Source organism: Saimiri boliviensis, chromosome 14 (assembly GCF_048565385.1).
Source record: "Saimiri boliviensis isolate mSaiBol1 chromosome 14, mSaiBol1.pri, whole genome shotgun sequence".
NCBI classification, from domain to species: Eukaryota; Metazoa; Chordata; class Mammalia; order Primates; family Cebidae; genus Saimiri; species Saimiri boliviensis.
This window is the reverse complement of record NC_133462.1, coordinates 2229896-2250644: the sequence shown is the minus strand read 5'-3', so window position 1 is coordinate 2250644 and position 20749 is coordinate 2229896. Positions and strand designations below refer to the sequence as shown.

General features: G+C 44.0%; 2 protein-coding genes across 5 annotated transcripts in view; both read left to right on the top strand.

Annotated features, from left to right (window-relative positions):
- Positions 1-2454: 2454 nt before the first annotated feature.
- The window catches only part of ZNF71 (zinc finger protein 71), a 42315-nt gene continuing 24020 nt past the window's right edge, over positions 2455-20749 (top strand). The window contains exons 1-3 of one of the 4 annotated variants that reach the window (XM_074385865.1): positions 2455-2527; positions 9356-9441; positions 19747-19873. In XM_074385865.1, the coding sequence (XP_074241966.1) occupies positions 9409-9441; positions 19747-19873 (160 nt within the window). In that variant the 5' untranslated portion in view covers positions 2455-2527; positions 9356-9408. The other 3 variants (XM_074385866.1, XM_074385864.1, XM_039466978.2) reach the window with 3 other exon arrangements.
- SMIM17 (small integral membrane protein 17) overlaps positions 19800-20749 on the top strand; it is a 42510-nt gene continuing 41560 nt past the window's right edge. The window contains exon 1 of the mRNA XM_039466979.2: positions 19800-19873. The gene's annotated coding sequence lies outside the window, so the exon portion shown is untranslated. The remainder of the gene's footprint in view (positions 19874-20749) is intronic.

Here is a 20749-nt window from a genome sequence, read left to right as displayed (position 1 = left end):
GTGAGTGTGGCTATAAAAGGGCAAGACGAGGGATCCTTGTGGAAAACTGGAAGAGATCTTTGTGATGGAAATGTTCTGTCTCTTGACAGGATCAATGTCAGTCTCCTACTTGCGATATTGCAAGATGTTGCCCTTGGGTGAAATTACTAACAGAGACATAGGTCTCACTATATGATTTCTGTATTGTGTTTTACAACTTGACGTGAATAAATTCACATGTATTTCAGAATAAAATATTTCATTTAAATACATCATTAAACACCACCTAAGGCTAGCTGCTGTTGACAGTTTTGTAGCCACTCAGAGGTTCAGCAAATGTTTTTAAACTTGGCTTTGTTGTTTACAGTAGAAAAGGGCCTCAGCCAGGCGCCTGGTTCCTATCTTTCCTCTTGTATAAGCTCCCCTCTCTTTATTACCTAACTCATCTGGAAAGTAGCTTGGCTGTTAAGATTGTTTATAAATCATAAAGTGTGGAAACCAGAGGCCAGAACAAAGGAAACTCATAACAATAAGGATTAATGCTTTTTTCTTGTATCAAAAGACAAAAGGAGTTGACACTTAATTTAAAGATCTAGTTGCCTTCTTCTTTTTTTTGGAGGCGGGGGATGGAGTACAGTGGAGTATTCGCCCAGGCTAGAGTACAGTGGTGCAATCTCAGCTCACTGCAACCTCCTCCTCCCTCCCAGGTTCAAGCGATTCTCCTGCCTCAGTCTCCTGAGTAGCTGCTATTACAGGCATGCGCCATCACACCCAGCTAATTTTTGTATTTTTAGTAGAGACATGGTTTCACCATGTTGGCCAGGATGGTTTTTATCTCTTGAGCTCATGATCCACCTGCCTCAGCTTCTCAAAGTGCTGGGATTATGGGCATGAACCACCTTGCCTGGTCCCTAGCTGGTTTTTATTTGCAATTCTAGAATCCAGCCACATCTTGTTCTATAAAATAGAACAAGTGTTCTGGCGATTCGAGCAGAGGAATATGGCTTCATAAACAGAAACTGGCCGAGGAATGCAAAAACATAGAACAAAAATGGACTGTCATTTCAAAGTTACTTTCCCTGTAAGGTTAAAGCAAAGGGTATTTCTTTTATCATGCCTGCGAAAACTGGCCTGTTTGGGACTTGGCTATTATCTCTCTCTCTCTCCTGAGAGGAGGTAAGATAACAACTTAGTTGGATTTGGTGGCCTGGAACTTCAGCATGAGTAGCTCCATTTCGGTTTGATCTGTTGGGCCTAGTGCAGGAACTCAGTCCAAACCAATAGTCTCCTGTACATTTTATTCTACACCTATGCTCATTTTCTTCTTTGAGTATCTGTATTTTTTTTACAAATGTTCTACAAATAAGTCTGATTATCAGCTTTAAGGTTGCCTGGAATGGTCCCTCAGTACAGTCCACTGGCTGGACTGCAGAATGTCTGCAGCAGATGTGACACACCTCTTTCATTCCCCTCATTTCTCTGCTTCCACTCATCCCTTGTACTTTTCTATTTTCCCTCCTCCCTCATCCCCCTACTTACCCTCCTGCCCTCCCCAACTCGACTTCTCTTTCTTTTCTCCTTTCCCCACGCTTTTCTTCTCCCTTATAGTTCTTCCCACCTTCTCGTCCCCCTTCCCACCCTTTCTTCTTTCCTCCTCCTCGCCTCTCAATCCCCTTCCTTTCCTGCCTCCCTGCCCCTCCCTCCTCTCGCCCGGCTCCCTCTTCTTTCTGTTGGTTCCTCTCCTCCCTGACCTGTTACTTTCCCTCGCTCTCTCCCCAGCCCTTCCTCCTCCTCCTCCTTCTCCCAATCTCTCCTCCTCTTTTTTTTTTTTTTGAGACGGAGTTTCGCTCTTGTTACCCAGGCTGGAGTGCAATGGCGCGATCTCGGCTCACCGCAACCTCCGCCTCCTGGGTTCAGGCAATTCTCCTGCCTCAGCCTCCTGAGTAGCTGGGATTACAGGCACGCGCCACCAAGCCCAGCTAATTTTTAGTATTTTCAGTAGAGACGGGGTTTCACCATGTTGACCAGGATGGTTTCGATCTCTTGACCTCGTGATCCACCCGCCTCAGCCTCCCAAAGTGCTGGGATTACAGGCTTGAGCCACCGCGCCCGGCTTCTCCTCCTTCTTTATCTCTTCCTCTTCATCTCTCTTCCCTTTCACGTCCCTCCGCCTCCTATCTCTTCTCTCCACTAATCCCCATCCCTCCTCCCTTTCCATCCTTCTTCCCACTCCTTTTACTTCTCTATCTTTTCTTCCTCCTCGCCGCTGCTTTCCCTCCATCCTTCTTCCTCCGTCTCTCCTCCCTTTTCCCTACCTCCTCCCCCTCAATCCTCCCTCTCGCCCCCGCCTCCTTGGCCGCGGAGGCCTCTGGGAGATGGACGAGCTCAGTAGGCTCCGCTCCACTCAGCTCTGCTCGGCCGAAAGGGCCCGAGGGCAGGTGGCGCGCACGGGTTTCTGGGAAGCGTAGTCCGGCGCGGTCCGCGCAGGCGCACAGCGGCCGGGCGAGCCTAGCGGGCGCGGTCATTGTCCTGGCAGAGCGGCGAGCCGGTGAGTGTGGCAGCGGGGTTCCGCCCACCTTCTACCTTTCAGGGGGCCGGACCCTGGCCACGGGGAGGGCGCGGCCTGAGGGAGAGGGTGTGCAGGCCCAGCTACGGGGAGTGCAGGTCTGCGTGCTGCTCCCGGGCATGCGGCGCTAGGAGGACGTACAGGCCGGGACCGAGGTGCGCCTGGAGAGGCGGAGCAGCTGAGGAGAGGGAGAGGGGAGGCCGAGGGGAGGCGGAGCAGCTGAGAGGCTGAGGGGAGGCTGAGGGAAGGCTGAGCAGTGGCTGAGGGGAGGCCGAGGGGAGGCGGAGCAGCTGAGAGGCTGAGAAGAGGCTGAGGGGAGGCGGAGCAGCTGAGAGGCTGAGGGGAGGCTGAGGGGAGGCGGAGCAGCAGAGGAGAGGGAGAGGGGAGGCCGAGGGGAGGCTGAGCAGTGGCTGAGGGGAGGCTGAGGTCGGGGCCAGGGAGGGAGAGGCGTGAGTGGGTTGGAGGTAGGAAAGGTGTGTGGACACCAGGGCCCTCCTGGGGGGAGGTGGCCTGTGAGAGAGACAGGCAGCACTTACCATCCCGAGGATGAGGCTGTGTCTTTGTGGATATTGTAAATGTGTCTGTGTGTGTGTGTCCGCGTGGGTCTGTATTTGTGTGGGAGACAGACAATGTCGTCTTGAGGGTATGGCTGTGTCTGGATATTGGTTGTGTGTGTCTGAGAGAGAGAAGAGAGAGAGAAGAGAGAGAGAGAGAGAGAGAGAGACAGAGACAGAGAGAGACAGACAGAGACTGCAGTGTCGTCCAGAGGCTGGGTCTGTGAATGTGTCCATGTGTGTCCGTGTGAGTCATGTGTGGTAACGTGTGTGTGTTTGTCCCACTTCTTCAGAGTTTTCGTGTCTCTCTGGGTCTCTGTCTATGCTTGCGTTGCGATACCTCTGAGTGACTGGCTGTGTCCTTATCTTTGGTGGTGGTGGTGTGTCAGCCTTGATCTCTGTCCATGGGTCTCTGTGTGAGGCTGCCCTCCGGGTGTCTAGTCTTTCCATTCATGTCTCTTAGCATGAGTGTAGGGGTGTGTCTTTCCAGGGGCCAGTCCTGTTGGGGTCTTTCCCTGTCTCTGTGTGTCTACCTGTGTCTGAGTGTTTCTTGATGTTTGTGAGTGGCTCTGTAGGGGTGGGTGCGTCTGTGTGGGCCTCTTCCAAAGACTGTATGCCTGGATAAGGGGGCCTAGCAGAGCCACTGTTTTCTCACCCCACACTTTTCCTAGTCTGCCCACCCACAATTCCCTGGCTTCTTCCTGCCCATGAAGGCTCTGTAGGGGTAGGGACCTGGGAGTGAAGAAGTTGGGGTGGGGGAGGGGCAAAGGAGGGCTATTTCTTCTGTCTCCTACAGGGTCTTCTTAAAGGGGGATCAGACTCCCAAAGGGTCTCTAAGTCTTACTCCGTTCTGACCAAGGAGAGGTTGACTTGTTCAGGGAATGTGTATGGATCCAGTGCTCACCACTTATAGGTGTCTCAGTTACTCTGAGGTAGGGACCGTCATCATCCTTATCTTACAGCTGGGGAAACTGAGTCTCAGACTAAGTGAATACCCAAGGCTACACTCAGGCGTCCAGGTTCCAGAGCCCCCACAATTAGCCATCAGACAAATGGGAGAGTCTTTTTTTCCCTTTCTGCTCAGCTGCTACAAGTTTGCAGGATTTTCCCCAAGGGAATCTCCCCTTGGAAACAATGGAAATGGGTGAAAGGAAGGAAATGCTGAAAAGCTCAGAGGAAGAAGAATCCAGATCTAAGGCCAAACTGGGGTTAGCAGTCACTGGCCGTGCTCTTGGGCAAGTTACTTCCAGGGCCGATTTATGATTTTTAAGGGTACTTTGTCTTCATGGGCCCCTTGCCCCATTTTTATTTAAAGCACTAAAAATTACATTTTGTGATTTCATTAATAGGCAGACAAATATAGACTGAATTAGATTCACCTCTTTTCTTATAATTTTAAAAGAAATTAAGATCTTCCTATGGGCCCCTAAAGGTTTCATGGGCCCCAGGCTCTGTGCCTACTGGGTAAGTGGGCTCTGGTCACTGCTGTGATTTGGCAAAATGGGCCAGTGTTCTTGACCTCACAGCACAGAGGTGAAAGCCAGAGACCACTGATCTGCAAGGAATATATTTTCTAAAATTCTGTTTCAGAAATTTTGACAGCAATATGAGGTTTCTGTATCCAGGGAAACAATTCAAAGGAATAGAAAGAAAAAAGAATTAATAACCCCTACTCACTTCTCATTCCCACTCTATGCCATCCAGACACCCTCCCAGCCTTGTTCCACAGCCTTCCCCAGGCTGGAAAACACTGTACTGATGTGTCCACATGTGTTGGTTTGGTTTTTCACAAAGGGGTTGAAGTTAGGCATAAAATTGTGAAACTTGCTTTTCTCACTTAGTAAAACCAAAGACATGTCAACAGATGCAGAACTAACTCTGCTTTCTAGAGGTGACCTGGTATTTCATACATGGAGACACTACCATTTATTCCTTTAGTAATGTTTATTAATTTTGTTTTCAGGATTTTTTTTTTCCTCTAGAAACAATGCTGCCATAAATCTCTTTTTTTTCCTCTATGTAACTTTTACATAGAGCATTTATTGCTGTGGGCAGGAACAGGAACGGGGTTGCTGGGTTATGGCATTTGTGTATTGCCAGCTCACTTTCCAGAAAAAAGTTGAGCAACTCACATTCCCTCACTAGTGTGTGAGAGGACCTGTTCCTTTGAATCCTGGCCAGCACTAGAAGTTAGCCCATCTGTTCATTCAGCTTGATGTCTAAGTGCCTCCTGTGTGTTAGACATTGTCCTAGATGTTGGAAATACAATCTAAAAATGATAATCTTTGCTCCCTGGGGGCTTATGTTCTCATGGAGGGAAGACAGATGACAAACTTGAAAACAACTATTTTTAAAAAGACAGCTGTCAATAGTGATTCGTACTCTAAGAAAATAGAGGGGGAGAGAGTTGCTGCTTGAGCTTAGGTGGTGGGAGGTGGAGGACTTCTCCAAGGAGGTAATATTTGAGCTGACCATGAAGCAGGGTCAGTCATAGGAGGAGCATTCCTTGCAGAGGGAACAGAAGAAGCAAAGGCCAGGGGACCTGGGGCCAAGCATGGGAGAGGGGAGTAGGGGCAATGGAAGGGGAGAGACCATCAGGGGCACATTGTAAGGGCTGTGTGGGCAGCAGTGAAAACTTTGGGTGATTTCCAGTAGTAAGGGAAGCCAACGAACAGTTTTGAAGAGTTTTAACCCAGAGGACATTTTCACTCAGTGATTACAGTTGGCCAGGTGTGGTGCCTGTTTACAGGTGTAAAATGGTGGGAACCCCAAGCCCACACCTTTGTGATCCTTTTGTTCTACAACAGGGCTTCTCAACCTCCACACTACCGACCTTTGCGCCTAATCATTCTTTGTTGTGGGGCCTGTCCATGCATTGTACAATGTTTAGCAGCATCCCGGGTCTCTACCCACTAAATGCTCATAGTATTCCCCTGCCTAGTTATGACAGTTTGGCAGATGTCTTCAGACATCTGCCAGATGTCTCTGGGAGGGCAAAATTGTTCCTGGTTGAGTACCATTGACCTAAAGGCCTCTGCCAACTTGGCCATATATATATATGCCCCCCTACCATTAAAATTACTTTTCACTTGTGGAAGTTGCCTAAGAAAGACTCTTCTTTGTCTGAGTGGTTTTTACACTTTAAGAGGTGTCAGAATCACCTGGAAAACTTGTTTAGAAATACTGATTCAGGGGCTCTACCCAGGTAGTTTGATTCAGAGGATCTGGGGTGGGAGCAGGAATATATATTCTGAGTAATATTTTATTAAACATCCCCAGTGATTCTGGTACTTTGAGAATTGGTGCACCAGCTAAAAGAATATTGTGTTGGAGATGACTAAGGTTTTTCTGGGTGATCCTGAAGGGTTAGAGATGTGTAGATGCATGCTTCTGTTTACAGCAGAAGAAAAACTCATTTTCAGTCAGAGGTGTTGGTGGCACAGGTAGTCAGCTCCCCATGATGGGAGAAGGCAGAACTAAGCCAACATGTCTCAGACTCCAAGAATTGTCCTAACCTGTGCCCTGGATCCTGTTTTTCACTTTGCCATTTACTTGAACTGGCTCAATGATACTGTTTTTAAATTTAAATCAACTTAGTTAAAAAGGACATTCTGTGTGACTGCTGTAGAAAGAAGCTGAATTTTGCTGTAAGAAGGGAAACAAACATTAAAACAAATGGAAATAAAGCCAGGTAGTTCTAAGGAGATATTATGGTCACCCTAAGTTTGGGGCCTGACTCTAAATTTAAAATTCTTTTAAATTTAAAATTTTAATTTTTGTGGTTATGTAGTAGGTTTATATATGTGTGGAGTACCTGAGATATTTTGACACAGGCATACAATGTGTAATAATCACATCAGGATAAATGGGGTATCTGTCACCTCAAGGATTTATCCTTTCTGTTACAAACAATCCAATTATACTTTTAGTTATTTTAAAATGTATCATTAAATTATTATTGATCATAGTCACCCTGTTATGCTATCAAATACTAGGTCTTATTCATTCTTTGTGTGTGTGTGTTTTTTTTTTTAATATCTATTAGCCATCCTCACATTCCCCTTACCCCTCTGCTACCCTTCCCAGCCTCTGGTTTCTTCGTCATTCTAGTCTCTATCTCCATGAATTTAATGTTTTAATTTTTAGCTCACACAAGTGTAGGGCTAATGGGCCCCACTGGATCATGAGGTGTCCCTTATGCTGTGCTGAGGTTCAGGATCCGAGAAGTAAAGAGACAGGACACTGAAGAACTGGAAGAGAGCAGCTGGACTCAGGGGGCCATGCCACCTATGAGCAGAGACAGGCGAGACCCCTAATGTCCAGAAGCGTCTGTATTTATTGGGCACAAGGAAGGGGGGCAGGATCGTGAGTGAGGTCATATATAGGCTTAATGATAGGGCATACATAATCGCTTGAGTAGCATGGGGGCCACCCGATTAGGTCACCTGGGCAGAGAGGTGGGCCATGTGCAGTAGAGAGCCGTGCCTTGCCCAGTAACATCGGGCCATGTACAGAAAAGGGGTCCACCCCCATTAGGTCACAGAGGCGAGGAGGTGGGCTGTGTGCAACAAGTGTCGTGCACAACACTTCTTATTTGAGGGCTAGAGACTTCAAAGGATTTCTAATAGAAGGATACTATAAGCCAATGTGGTAGAGGCTGACAGACTTGTGCTCTTCTCTGAGATATTTATGGGAGGATGATTTGAGCTAGCACAGAAGCAAGAAAAGGCTGACAGGGTGTACAGGCGCCGTGACCTGGTCACACCAGAGGGATTCTCCCTCGGTTATTTGTGGGATCTCAAGCCTGAGGCCTACTTGCCACAGCAACTGGATGCAAGGTACTACAACTCCTTTTTCAGGAGGGGAGGCTCTTGCTCCAAGCCTGCCGTACAGCGTATGTATGTCCTTTCAGGCAGGGACGCCACTGCCTGGGTCTTTGGTTCTTGTCCTGGTCTGGCTGTTTTCCCACGTACTTGCTTCTGCTCTGTGACTGCTCTGTGTGTTCCTCCTACTACAAATGACTCTGTAGTTATATAGAAAGATTATATAAATCATCACTAAATGTGTTGGTACAGCTCTGACTACAATATATATATGATTATATAGACTACAATATTTATATGACTATATAGAAAGATTATATGGAACTAAGTATTCTAGCTATAAGTACTAAGTATATTATATAAGCTAGATAGATGTAAGCAGTAAGTTATACTTGAGGCACTAATTCTATAAACTAATATAAGATTATATGTAAAGGATTATATAAAGGAAATAACTGAGTAATAACACTATAAACTAAGATATTCTTCAGGCTCTAATTGTGCCTGGAGTTTGCACAGCTCTCCTTCCGTGGTGCTCATGTCGGGGGTTACCCACACACAAATATGTGAGAACATGCAAAGTTTGTCTTTCTATGTCTGGCTTATTTCACTTAACGTAATGACCTCCAGTTTTATGTATGTTGTTGCAAATGACAGGATCTCATTTTCCTGCTTTTCTTTTGTTTCAAGGAATGAGTAAGGAGTTGCAGGGATGTTAAGATACGCTAGCAGGCACTTGAGACTTTGTCCTGAGCTTGTCAGGAGAACTGGAAGAGAATTGAGCCAGGATACATCTCTCTAGGCAAATCTGGCTCTGAGAGCCCCTGTTCCTTGCACACATATCTGCTATTTGAATCTCATGGTAACCCCATGAAGCCTGGGAGAAGTGCCCAAAGAGGCCACAGGTGATGCTGGGGCATATCAGGGGGCCTCCATCCAGCACTCACACTCAAGGAGGGATCCGGGCAGGGCCACTGGGAGAGGGCAGGGTGTCCTGTGGCCCTCAGCAGCGTGTGGGAATGTGAGTGTATGTGTGTTAGCAGTATCTGTAGGATGCGCATGGAAGTGCATTTGTGAGGCACCATAGCCTACTGCCTAAGCATGTGGATGGACCCAGACATATTCTGCCTGACTCCAGTCCCAGCTTTGTAATCTTGAGCAAGTGGTTTATCTGTTTGGACCTCAGTCTCCTTATCTGTGAAATGGGTGGGTAGAATTAGTGCCTACCTTCCAGGATGGTTGCAAGATCAAGTGAGATGCATTCATCATGTTCCCTGCATGCAGTAAGCCCTGTAAATACTCACTGTTGGTGTGTGTGTATGTGTGTCTGTCTGTCTCTGCTTGTCTCTCAGTGGGTGTGTGTCTGTCCCATCTGCATTTGTGAGGCCAGCCCAGGCCTCGTCTCTAAGCCTTCTTCTCTCCTCTCCCTACAGCCCTGTTGGCTCTCCCCAGGCCCGTCTTCCTGTTCACCTTGGGCAGCAGAGGAATGGCTGCTCAGCTGCTGACTGATGAGACACTGGTGAGTCACGTTGCCCTGTTACTCTCCTTTCCAAAGGCTGGATTCCTGCCTTTGGGTGAGCCTCTGCCACTCGAACCCTCTCGAGAGCCCCCCCGTCCCATCTCCTGGGGCTATGTCTGCCCTGATAAGGAGGGCTGTGCTTACAGACGATGCTGACCCTGGCTGTGGGGTCAGTTTTGGGGGACAAGGAAGCTTTGGAATGGGCAAACTAGCTCTCTGGGCTCTCAGGAGACACAGGTGGGTACCTGCAGGAAGTGGTGGTTTAGACATATGACATTGAGTGCCAACCCAGGCAGGACCATGCTGGATGTGTGACCTTTAAAATGGGCAAACACACTAAATGCTCTTTGTGAATGCCCACATGTGGGATAAAAGTACAGAAGCTTATGAGAATGAGGCCCACAAATTCACCCATGACTTTACCCCAAAAGATAATCACTCTGGAATGTTTCAGTCTGGCTAAGCAATTTTAATATTAAAGAGTGCTTTTTCATCAGAGATTTCATCCTGAGCATTTCTCCACATCATTAAAAACTCCTTTGTAACATCCATTTTCATGACCACATAAAAGTGTTGTTCAGTGGCCATACCCTGTTTTACTTAATAGTTCCTCTCTTGTTGGACCTTTATTGGTTTCCAGATCTTCTTTTCTGGTTACAAACAGTGTTGTGAGGGACACTGGGCATAAATCTTCCCCTGTGTCTTACATGATTTCTTTAGGAGCGATTCCTTGAAGAGGAATATTGGGTTGGGTATTTTTGAGACCTTAGATATTACTTTCCAAATTGATTATGGCACTATGTATTCCCACCAGCGTGTCTGAGTGGGTCTCTGCTGGTTTATATGGCTGTTGTCAGGCTTTTATTCTGCATGTTGGATATATTTAGATTGGTGCAATATTGCACCATGATAATAAATGACAAATGGATATAAATGACAAATGCTGTAAACCATGAGCCTGATAGGGGACAAGTGGTGCCAAGTGATCTCTTTCTGAACAGCATTAAATGATGGAATGCTGTTTGTAACATTAGTGAAGTTCAAGTCTTAGAAAATGTTTACTAGCCATTTCTGTAGGCAGGGAAATAATACATCTTGTGCATTACCAGTCTACAGGAATCTGAGTATGCTTTAAATGTGTATGTGTAAATATTTATGGCAGATATTCTTCCCAGATTTGCTTTTTGTTTTTTATTTTACTTTATTTTTTCTGTATAAAAGCATTTCATATTTTAAAAATCAAATCTGTTGGTTTCTCCCACTGTGGTGTCTTTCTTCATCTTTAAGCTGCTTCTCCATCCACAGGTCAGATAACAGCTATATTTTCTTCCTTTTTACCATTTATCATTTGAATGTTTGCAATGAATGTTTGAATCTACCCGTAATTTGTTTTCCTATGTAAATGTGTCAACTGACTCATTGGGGAGCTTTGGTTTATTCCATCTTAATTTATTTGATACCTTTGTTGAGATAACACATCATGTACCACTAAGTGTTTAATTCATTGATTTTGGGTACATTCATAGAGTTGTGTAACCATCACCACAGTCAATTTCAGAACATTTTCATCATGTTAAAAGAGCTGAGTACCCATTGGCACTCATTCCCAGTTTTCCCCATCAATCTGCGGCCCCTGGCAACCAGTAATCAGCTTTCTGTCTCTATGAATTTGACTATTCTGGACATTTCAAATAAATGGAATCATACACTGTGTGGTCTTTTGTGACTGGCTTCCTTCACTCAGCATAATATTTACAAGGTTCATCCATGTGGTACCACATATAAGGCTTCATTCCTTTTTTTGATTGAACAGTATTCCACTGTGTATACCACCGTTTATTTATCCTTTGATCAGTTGATGGACATTTGGGTTGTTTCCAGTTTGGGGCTGTTATGAATAATGCTGTTATGAACATCCATGTATAAGTATTTGTTTGAACATATGTTCTCAATTCTCTTGGATATGTACCTAGAAGTGGAATGTTGGGTCATATGGTTAACTCTGTTTAACTATTAAAGGAACCACCAGACTGCTTTCCTACGTGATTGCACCATGATATCTTCATTTTTATCTCATCTGTGATTCTTGTCTTGAGTTCTTTTACCTACATTACTTTGAAAGATTTGTTGATTGTTTTTATTTCAACAGAGTTGAGAGTTTTGGTTTAAGTTTGGTTTTTTACAAATTACTACTAGTGTAATTACATTATGATTTTTTAAAAAATTGAGCCTGTCTGATTTCGGCGTTTTTGAGTTTTCCCTGTGAAATGGTTTGTGACATTAGACGGGAAACAGAAAAAGATGGAGTACTAGAAAGACTTGGACTTGGACACATATGTGCAGAGAACTCAGAGGCCCTTTGTAGCAGTTCTGTTCCAACATGATGGGCTCCCAGACCTGGTAGGCTGTGTTATGTGTCTTAGCACAACTCTGGTGCCAGCCTGGGCTTGGTGCCTGGAGACTGCTCAGTGAATATATATTGAGTGAATTAGGTGGGTGTGCTTAGGGAAGACTTCCAGAAGGAATTGTTATATCACAATTTTGTAAAATAAGTAAATATAGAGGTGAGAGGGAACTTTTGGAGGTAATGGATCAGTTTACGGCCTTGATGGTGGTGATGGTTTCATGGGTGTATATGCATCCCCAAACTATGTACATTATTAAATATGAACAGCTTTTTGTATATCAGTCACACCTCAATCAAGTGGTTTAAATTTAAAAAAAGGAATTATTAGCTGGGCTGGCTGAAAGATATATTGGGCCAAAAGTCAGATAATATCATATAAGGATCTGTAATTGTATGTAAGATATATGTTAAATATCAAAATGAAATAATAGCAGGAGTTAACATTTACTGAGAGCTTCCTCCATCACATGAGGCACTGTGCTGGGACAATATCTGTACACATTTAACCTCATGACCCTGTGGAGGGGGACATTGTTATCAGGAAGCCGGCTTCACATATGAGGCTCAGAAAGAGAAAGACAGTTGTCTAAGGAAACACAGCTCGTGAAAGACAGAGCCAGTTTTCTGTCACAGAGTGTGGTCCCTAAGCCCACACTCTGAACCCACACCCCAGCTGCTTTCTATCAAGGGTGAGCCCTCAGGCAGAGGAGGCTGTCCTAAGCCCAAGCCCGAGAAGGGCACCCTGGGACCATGCAGGGACTAGCCAGTGGGGGTGAGGCCTCCCCTTGGGATTCAGTTGGTGGTGGGGAGACTCAGTATGCTGGAGAGAGTCAGTGAGCTCTGGGTGTCAGTAACAATAGCTAGAAGTTACTGAGTGCCTGCTGTATGCTGTACACTATCATTCTGAGTGTCTTACATAAATAAGTGGGCAGGTGGGGCCTGTGGCAAATTGGAGCTCTCTTGCCCCACTCAGCTCTAGTCTAAAGTGACCAGATATTCTAGTGTTTAAAGAGACACTAGAAATTCATTTTCTTGGTAAATTGTGGATTTTTTTTCCTGTGAGTAACAGTTAAAAACAATTTTTTTCCTATGAGTAACAATTAAAAACAATTTTCAAACCCCCATAGGGGCAAAATAGAAATGTGTGCAGCTGTCTTCAGGCCCAGGAACATCTTGCATGTGGTACCCACTCAGAGCTCCCATTCTTTCCTTGTGCCATGGGGGTTGTCCTACTGAATCAGTTCAGAACAGCAAGACCCTTTGTAGGACACAATAGGTGTCTCATTACTCAACATTGCCATGCTGTGAGGAAGCCCAACCAGCCATAAGCAAAAGCCATGTGGAGAAAAAGAGATGCCCACCAGGGCCTCAGCCCTGCCATCCACACCAGCTCAAGAGACAGACATGTCAGCAAAGAAACTGGACTACTCTAGCCCAGCTGCCATTCAACCGCCACCACACAAGCGATGCCAGGTAGGAACTGCCCAGCTGAGCCCATCAACCCCAAAATAGTAATAAATTGTTTTTTTGGAGCCATGACATTCTGAGATGGCTGCTACCCAGCAAAATATCACTGGATCAGAAATTTAATCTGTGGCCTTGACTCAAGATCTTCACGTTGCAGACTCATGCATGGATGACGTGATCAGCCAGCCATAATGCTAGACGTGCAGGCCTTCACCACGCTAGGAACAAGGTTGACTGTCAGTAGCTTCAGGATCATTCATGATCTCTCTGGAAGAGAAGCACCTGCTGGGACACTCTGTGATATTTATTCGGCTGTCTTGTTTATAGGCAAAGGACATACCATCCATCTCAGGGTCTAATCCAAACAAAACTGCTCCTTGGCCGTGATGCTAGATTAGTATTATATGTGAATGAAGCCATCTAATACTGGGGCTGAGAGTTGAACTGACTTGGTTTAAAATGCTGCCACTCCCATCTGGGTGACCTCTTGAGCCTCAGTCTCCCACTTTGTAAAAGAGATGAGCTCATAGAAGTGCCTTGTTTTAAAGATTAAGTGAGATGATAATGTCCAATGGGCTTAGAACAATACCTGACATGTAGTATGTGCTTAATGAACATTAGTTATTTTTATCAATATTTACTAATGAATTAGTGGGGAAGAAACCTGGTGCCAATATCATGTCTGTTTTATTCACAGTTGTATGCCCAATCCCTGGTGCATAGCAGACACTCAATAAATATTGGTTGAGCACTTCAGCCTGGGTAACAAGAGCGAAACTCCATCTCAAAAAAAAAATTAAAATAAATAAATAAATAAATAAATAAATATTGGTTGAATGAATACATAAATGGGTGAAGTATCACTCTCTGTGTTTCCAGGAACCATCAATGAATGTATTTAGTGTATGTCAGAATATGTATTAGATGCCATTGACCTAGAATTCCTGTTTAGGAGGTAAAAATTCGACTATACTTTTCTGGTAGCCCAGCAAAAAAAAGCACCAGTTAAATTTCTGATCCAGCTATATTTTGCTGGGTAGCTGCCATCTCAGAACTTAATGGCTCAAAAACAATTTATTACTATTTTGGGGTTGATGGGCTTAGCTGGGCAGTTCCTGCCTGGCACCTCTCGTGTGGTGGCAGTTGGATGGCAGCTGGGCTGGAGTAGTCTGCTGGCTTCTTTGCTCGCATGTCTGTCTCTTTAGCTGGTGTGGATGGCAGAGCTGGGGCCTTGGTGGGCATCTCTTCATTTAAATGATGGAATCAGGCTGTATTTTAACTTCTGTGTCCGGTGCTTCCACCTTTTGGCAACTGTGATTAGCACCCTCATGAACATGAGTGTGCATATAACCTTTCCTTGGGAGTGACGACACCACACTGCTTCTGCTGTATGCTGTTGATCACACAGAATCACCCTGGCACAGTGAAGGGGCTACATAAGGCTGTGGATACCAGGAGTTTGGGATCATTCAGGGCTATCTTGGAGGCTGCTAACACACACACACACACACACACACACACACACACACACACAAACATGAAAATATTCATAGTGTCACTCCTCTGATACAGCTACTGTCCACATTTTGATACGTTTCCTTCTGTCTTTTTCCTGTGTATTGTATTCATGTGGCTGGGATAAAGTGATATTTATAATTTTGGAAACCCAGAAGCAACTCTACATGGAAAAGCTCTGCATAATCTTTTAATGAAAATAGCTATATAATCAGCCATGGGAGTGGGCTATTATTTAATGAATCCTGTGCCATGGGTGTTATGGTTGTCCAAAGGCTTGACCATATAAATAAGATGGGTGGACATCTTTGTGCAATTTGCCCAATTTTTGGATTATCTTGTTGGGATAGATTTCCAGAAATAAAATGTCTGAACATTTTAAAGACATAAAATGTATAATATTAACCTTTTAATTGAACAAATAGTAGGTACAATGCACCTGTTTGAAAATTAGTAAACTGGAAAATTAGTAAACTGCCCCATACTGAAACCACTGGCATCACCTGCTCTTCATTTTTGGTTAAGAGCTTTACTAAGGTGTAATTCATGTATCATAAAATCCACCCATATAAAGTAGATGAGTTAACATCCAGTGCTTTTTAGTTTATTTACAGAGTTATGCAACCAACACCACAATATTTTAGAAAATTTTTATCATTCCAAAAAGAAACCCCTTGCCCATTGGCAGTTGGCAATCACTCCCAATTTCTCTCTAACCCACCTTCACCCCTGCCAGGCATCCATTAATCTACTTTCATTCTATTTTGCCTACTCCAGACATTTTATAGAAATGAGGCATCCAATGTAGTCTTCGTGCCTGGCATCTTTCACTTGGTATGTTTTCCAGGTTCATTCACGTTGTAGCATGTGTCAGAACTGTCATATGGATAAACCACATTATTTATCCATTCGTCAGTAGATGGACAGTGTGAGTTGTTTCCACTTTGGGACTATTGCAAATCACATTGCTTTGAGCATCAGTGTGTAGTTTTTGTGTGGCATTATGTTTTCATTTTTCTTAGATATCTACCAAGAATGGAAGTGCGAGGTCATAAGGTAACTTTGTGTTTAGTCACTTGAGGAACTGCCAGACTGTTTTCCAAAGCAGCTGAACAATTTTACATCCCCACCAGCTGTGTATTCTTACCAGTTTCTTGCATTCACTTCCATAAAAAAGTCTGCGCCTATATAGGCACATGTGTGTAAATGTCTCTTGATTATTTCCTTTTATGGAGATGTTAACAAACTAGACACACTGTTCTGGGCATTGATTTTTTTTTTTATGTAACAGTGTATTCAGGAGATTATGCCACATCTACAGCCAAGGAACTGCCCCCCTTTTTTGGTTATAGTTGTGTGTATTTTACTGTGGTGGATTTCCTGACCTCATTTATCCACACCCCTGCTCATGGCCATTTGGGATGTGTTCAGTCTTTTTGCTTCTTCATATGATGCTGTAATAAATATCCTTATACATATATGCTTGTGCATGTATGTTAATATATCTGAATTAGTCTAAACTGTTCAAAATAATTTGAATATTAGTTTTGATAGATTTTGTTAAACGCCACTCCATAGACATTGTATCAGTCTGTTCTCCTATGAGGAGTGTCAGAGAGGATTGTTTAAGGATGTGAGTTTGAGAGAGTATTTCCTTTTGAGAGGTTGTTGCAGTGTTTTTATTTCTATGACTGGTGTATTTCACTGAGCATCATGTCCTCAGGATTCACCCATGTTGTAGTATGTGTCAGAATTTCCTTCCTTATGAAGTCTGAATAATATCTCATTGTATATGGAGACCACATTTTGTTCATCTTTTCATCTGTCAGTGTACCCTTGAGTTGTTTCCACCTTTTGTCTATTGTGAATAGTGCTGCTAGGAACATGGGCATGCAAATACAGAGTGCACTTGTAAAACTCTAAATTAGATTCTGTCCCTCTCCTGCTCAAACCTTCCAAAGAATGCATAAGAAGGAGCCAGCTTAGTCCAAACCTGAAGGAAGAGCATTCTGGGCAGAGGGAACAGCTAGTTCAAGTGCCCTGGGGTAGATTGAAGGAGAGGAGGAAGGGTAGCAGGGCTGGAACAGGGCACAGGGACAGAGCAGGTGTGGGGATAGGGTGGGGGTCAGAGGTCAGAGTCAGGACTACATGTTTGGGCACCACAAGTTTTCATTACTTGCCCCTCTGGCTGGTTCATGAGAGACAGTAGCCTGCAAGGATGAGGACTCGGGCTCTGGAGACAGCCCATGAGGTTCAAAGCCTGGTTGTCCCACTCATTAGTTGTGTGTCCTGGTCCAGGAACCTACCCTCTCTGTGTCTCGGTTTCTTCATCTCCACCTTCCAGCCTCCCTTCACTGCCCCCTATTGACAGAGCCTCACAGGGAGCAGCTAAGGCTGAACCACCACCAGATTGCAGTTAAAGCCCACAGATATCTGTGCAGAGTGTGGAAGGGGGCTTTGGGGATGAAAAACAATCACTTTTAAATAGGCATATTATTATTATAATGTTAGCACCTGCCCTGTAGGTCTGTTTTGAGTTAATAATGAATCAATATATGTGAAGCACGGTATTTGTTTCTCAAGGCTGCTAGTACCACAGATTGGATGCTAGTACCACTACACTGGATGCCTCATTTCTATAAAATGTCTCAAGTACCACAGATTGAGCAGCTTAAACAAAGGACATTTATTCTGTCACAGTTCTGGAGGCTGGAAGTCCCTGATCTAAGTATCCGCACACTCCCTCTGAAGGCTCTAGGGAAGGCTCTGTTCCAGGCCCCTCTCCCACCTGCTGGCAGTTCCTTGGCTTGTGATGGCGTAACTCCAGTCTTCACACAGCCTTATCCTTGTGTGCATGTCTGCCTCTATCCAAATTTTTCCTTTCTGAAATGCAAATTAAAACCACAGTGAGATATCACCTTACCCCAGCCAGGATGTCCATTATTTAAAAGTCAAAAAACAATAGATTGGCGTGGATGTGGTAAAAAGGGAATGCTTATACACTGCTGGTGAGAATGTGAATTAGTACAACTTCTTTGGAAAACAGTATTGAGGTTTCTCAAAGAACTAAAAGTAGATCTACCATTTGATCCAGCAATGTCAATACTTGGTGTCAACTCAGAAGAAAATAGGTAATTATATCAAAAAGACACCTGCACGTGTATGTTTATTGCAGTGCAGTTCACAATTGCAAAGATATGCAGTCAACGTACGTGCCCATCAACCAGTGGCTAAAGAAAATGTGATACACAAACACACACGTAATACATATATATATATATATATATATATGTTATATATATATATGTTATATATATATATGTTTTATATATATGTTATATATATATGTTATATATATAACGTAATATATATGTATATATATGTTATATATGTAATACACACGTAATATATATAACATATATATGTATTATGTGTGTATTACATATATATGTATTACGTGTGTGTGTATATATATATACATATATATATCACAGTTATACACATACACACATACATGCACACACACACACACCATGGAAAACTTCTCAGCCACAAAAAAGAATGTCTTTTACAGCAACTTAGATGGAACTAGAGGCCATTATCCTAAGTTAAATAACTCAGGCATGGAAAACCAAATGCTGTGTGTTCTTACTTATAAGTGGAGTTAAGCTATGAATATACAAAGGCATACTGAGTCGTATAATAGACTTTGGAGATTCAGAAGCGGGTAGGGTGGGAGGGGGTAAGGGATGAAAAACTACATATTGGGTATAATGTACAGGATTCGGTTGATGGGTGCACTAAAATCCCAAACTTTACCACTTTATAGTTCATCCCTGTAACCAAAGTCACCTATACTTCTAAAGCTATTGAGATTTTAAAAATTGAAAAACAAATAAATTTCCCCTTTCTATAAGGACACAAGCCCTGCTGGATTAGACCCCACTACCTCCACTCCAGGATGACCTCATTTTTACTAATTACATCTGCAGCAGTCCTGTTTCCAAATAAGGTAATATTCTTGAGGGCTTGAAGGCTGGGACATCAACGTATGAATTGGCGGGTAGTGGGGTGTCTGATTCAACCCGAACCAACCACTAAGAGTAGTACCTGGCACACAGTAGCTGCTGCATAATGACTAGTGTTGCCTACCTCTTCATCACCATCCACCCTGCTCTGCTAGGTTCTTTCAGTCCACAAGCCACAGCCTGTGGACACATCTACCACAAAGCACTGCTCCTTCCACATGGACTTCTCTCCATTCCCCAGCAGTCTATTCTGCCTTTTAAGCTTTGGGTCTTCATCCAAGCTTTCTTCCCTACCCAGAATCTCCCCCTAAAGACCCAACCACCAGTTTTCTTCACAGACTACTCAAAGTCTTCCTGGGCACCCCCTTCAGCTGGCATTACTCAGGCACCTGGAGACCTTTGTTCATACCTTCGTGATTGCACTTACCAAAGTACATGTCTTAGTCTGCCTTTGCCATGAGGAACTAATTCTTGAAATTTTGTGTCTGTATCCCAGCACTGGGCTTGCTGCTTGGTGCTTAGTAGGAGCTCAGAAAAGTTAGTTCTGCCCCTGATTCCATCTGGGGCTCTGCCTTTGCTGTTCTCCTAATTTGTTGATTCATTGGATTAGGCTCACTTTGCCTTTGGTTCCTTTCCATCTGGTTCTCAGATGTGTGACCTTCTGTTCCAGAATGTCTTGTATGGAATTTATTTCTGTGTCAGAGTGCCAACCCAATATAACTAGACACAGAGAAAACTGAGTGACCGCTTTAGAACCCTGCATCCTACTGAAATCACTTCAGATACATCCCATCTGCCTCCCCTAAATCTTCTTGGCTTTTCTGGCCATTCTTCCAGGCCTCTGTAAGGAGAGCCCTGCGATGAGCGGATGTGGGTTTCCTCTTACAGGAATCAGTGACGTTCAGGGATGTGACTGTGGACTTCACCCAGGAGGAGTGGCAGCAGCTGGAGCCTGCCCAGAAGGACCTGTACAGGGATGTCATGCTGGAGAACTACAGGAACCTGGTCTCACTGGGTAAGGGGCAGATTTGTTGAGTTACTCATCACTGGCCCATAACTTCAGGACCAGAAATAAATTAAACAAACAAACAAAAAAGATCAATAGATCTGACTACATGGAAAGTTTTAAAATTTGCTCTACTTGAAGCTAAAGATAAAGTTGATAGATATGGGAAATAATATTTCTCATGGGTATAACATTCAAAGGGTGATAATTATGTAAGCAGCTCCTGGGAATAAGAAAAAGACTAAGTGAATGATAGAAAAATGGACCAAACTTATGAGCTCGTGATTCATAGATGTAGAAATACACAAAGTTACACTTTATAAAAGTTTTTTTTTTCATTTTTTCTTTTTTCTTTTCTTTTTTTTTTCTTTGTGAGGTGGAGTTTCACTCTTGTTACCCCCCAGGCTGGAGTGTAATGGCGCGATCTCAGCTCACCGCAAACTCCGCCTCCTGGGTTCAAGCAATTCTCCTGCCTCAGCCTCCCGAGTAGCTGGGACTATAGGCGCGTGCCACCATGCCCAGCTAATTTTTGTATTTTTAGTAGAGACGGGGTTTCACTATGTTGACCAGGATGGTCTCGATCTCTTGACCTTGTGATCCACCCGCCTCAGCCTCCCAAAGTGCTGGGATTATAGGCGTGATGCGCCCAGCCATAAAAGCTTTTAAACCTTACTACTGGAGAGATACAAATTGAGATACCAGCACTTTTTGCCCGTGAGGCACACAAAGACCAAAAAGAGTAATAGCCTATGTTACGAGACTGTAGGGGAAAGGACTATCATTTTAGGGGTATAAAGTTGGGACAGGTCCTCTGGAGGATAGCTTGGCCAAGCAAATATTGAAGGATTCCATTTTTAGAGATCTGCCCTTTAGAAATTCTCACAA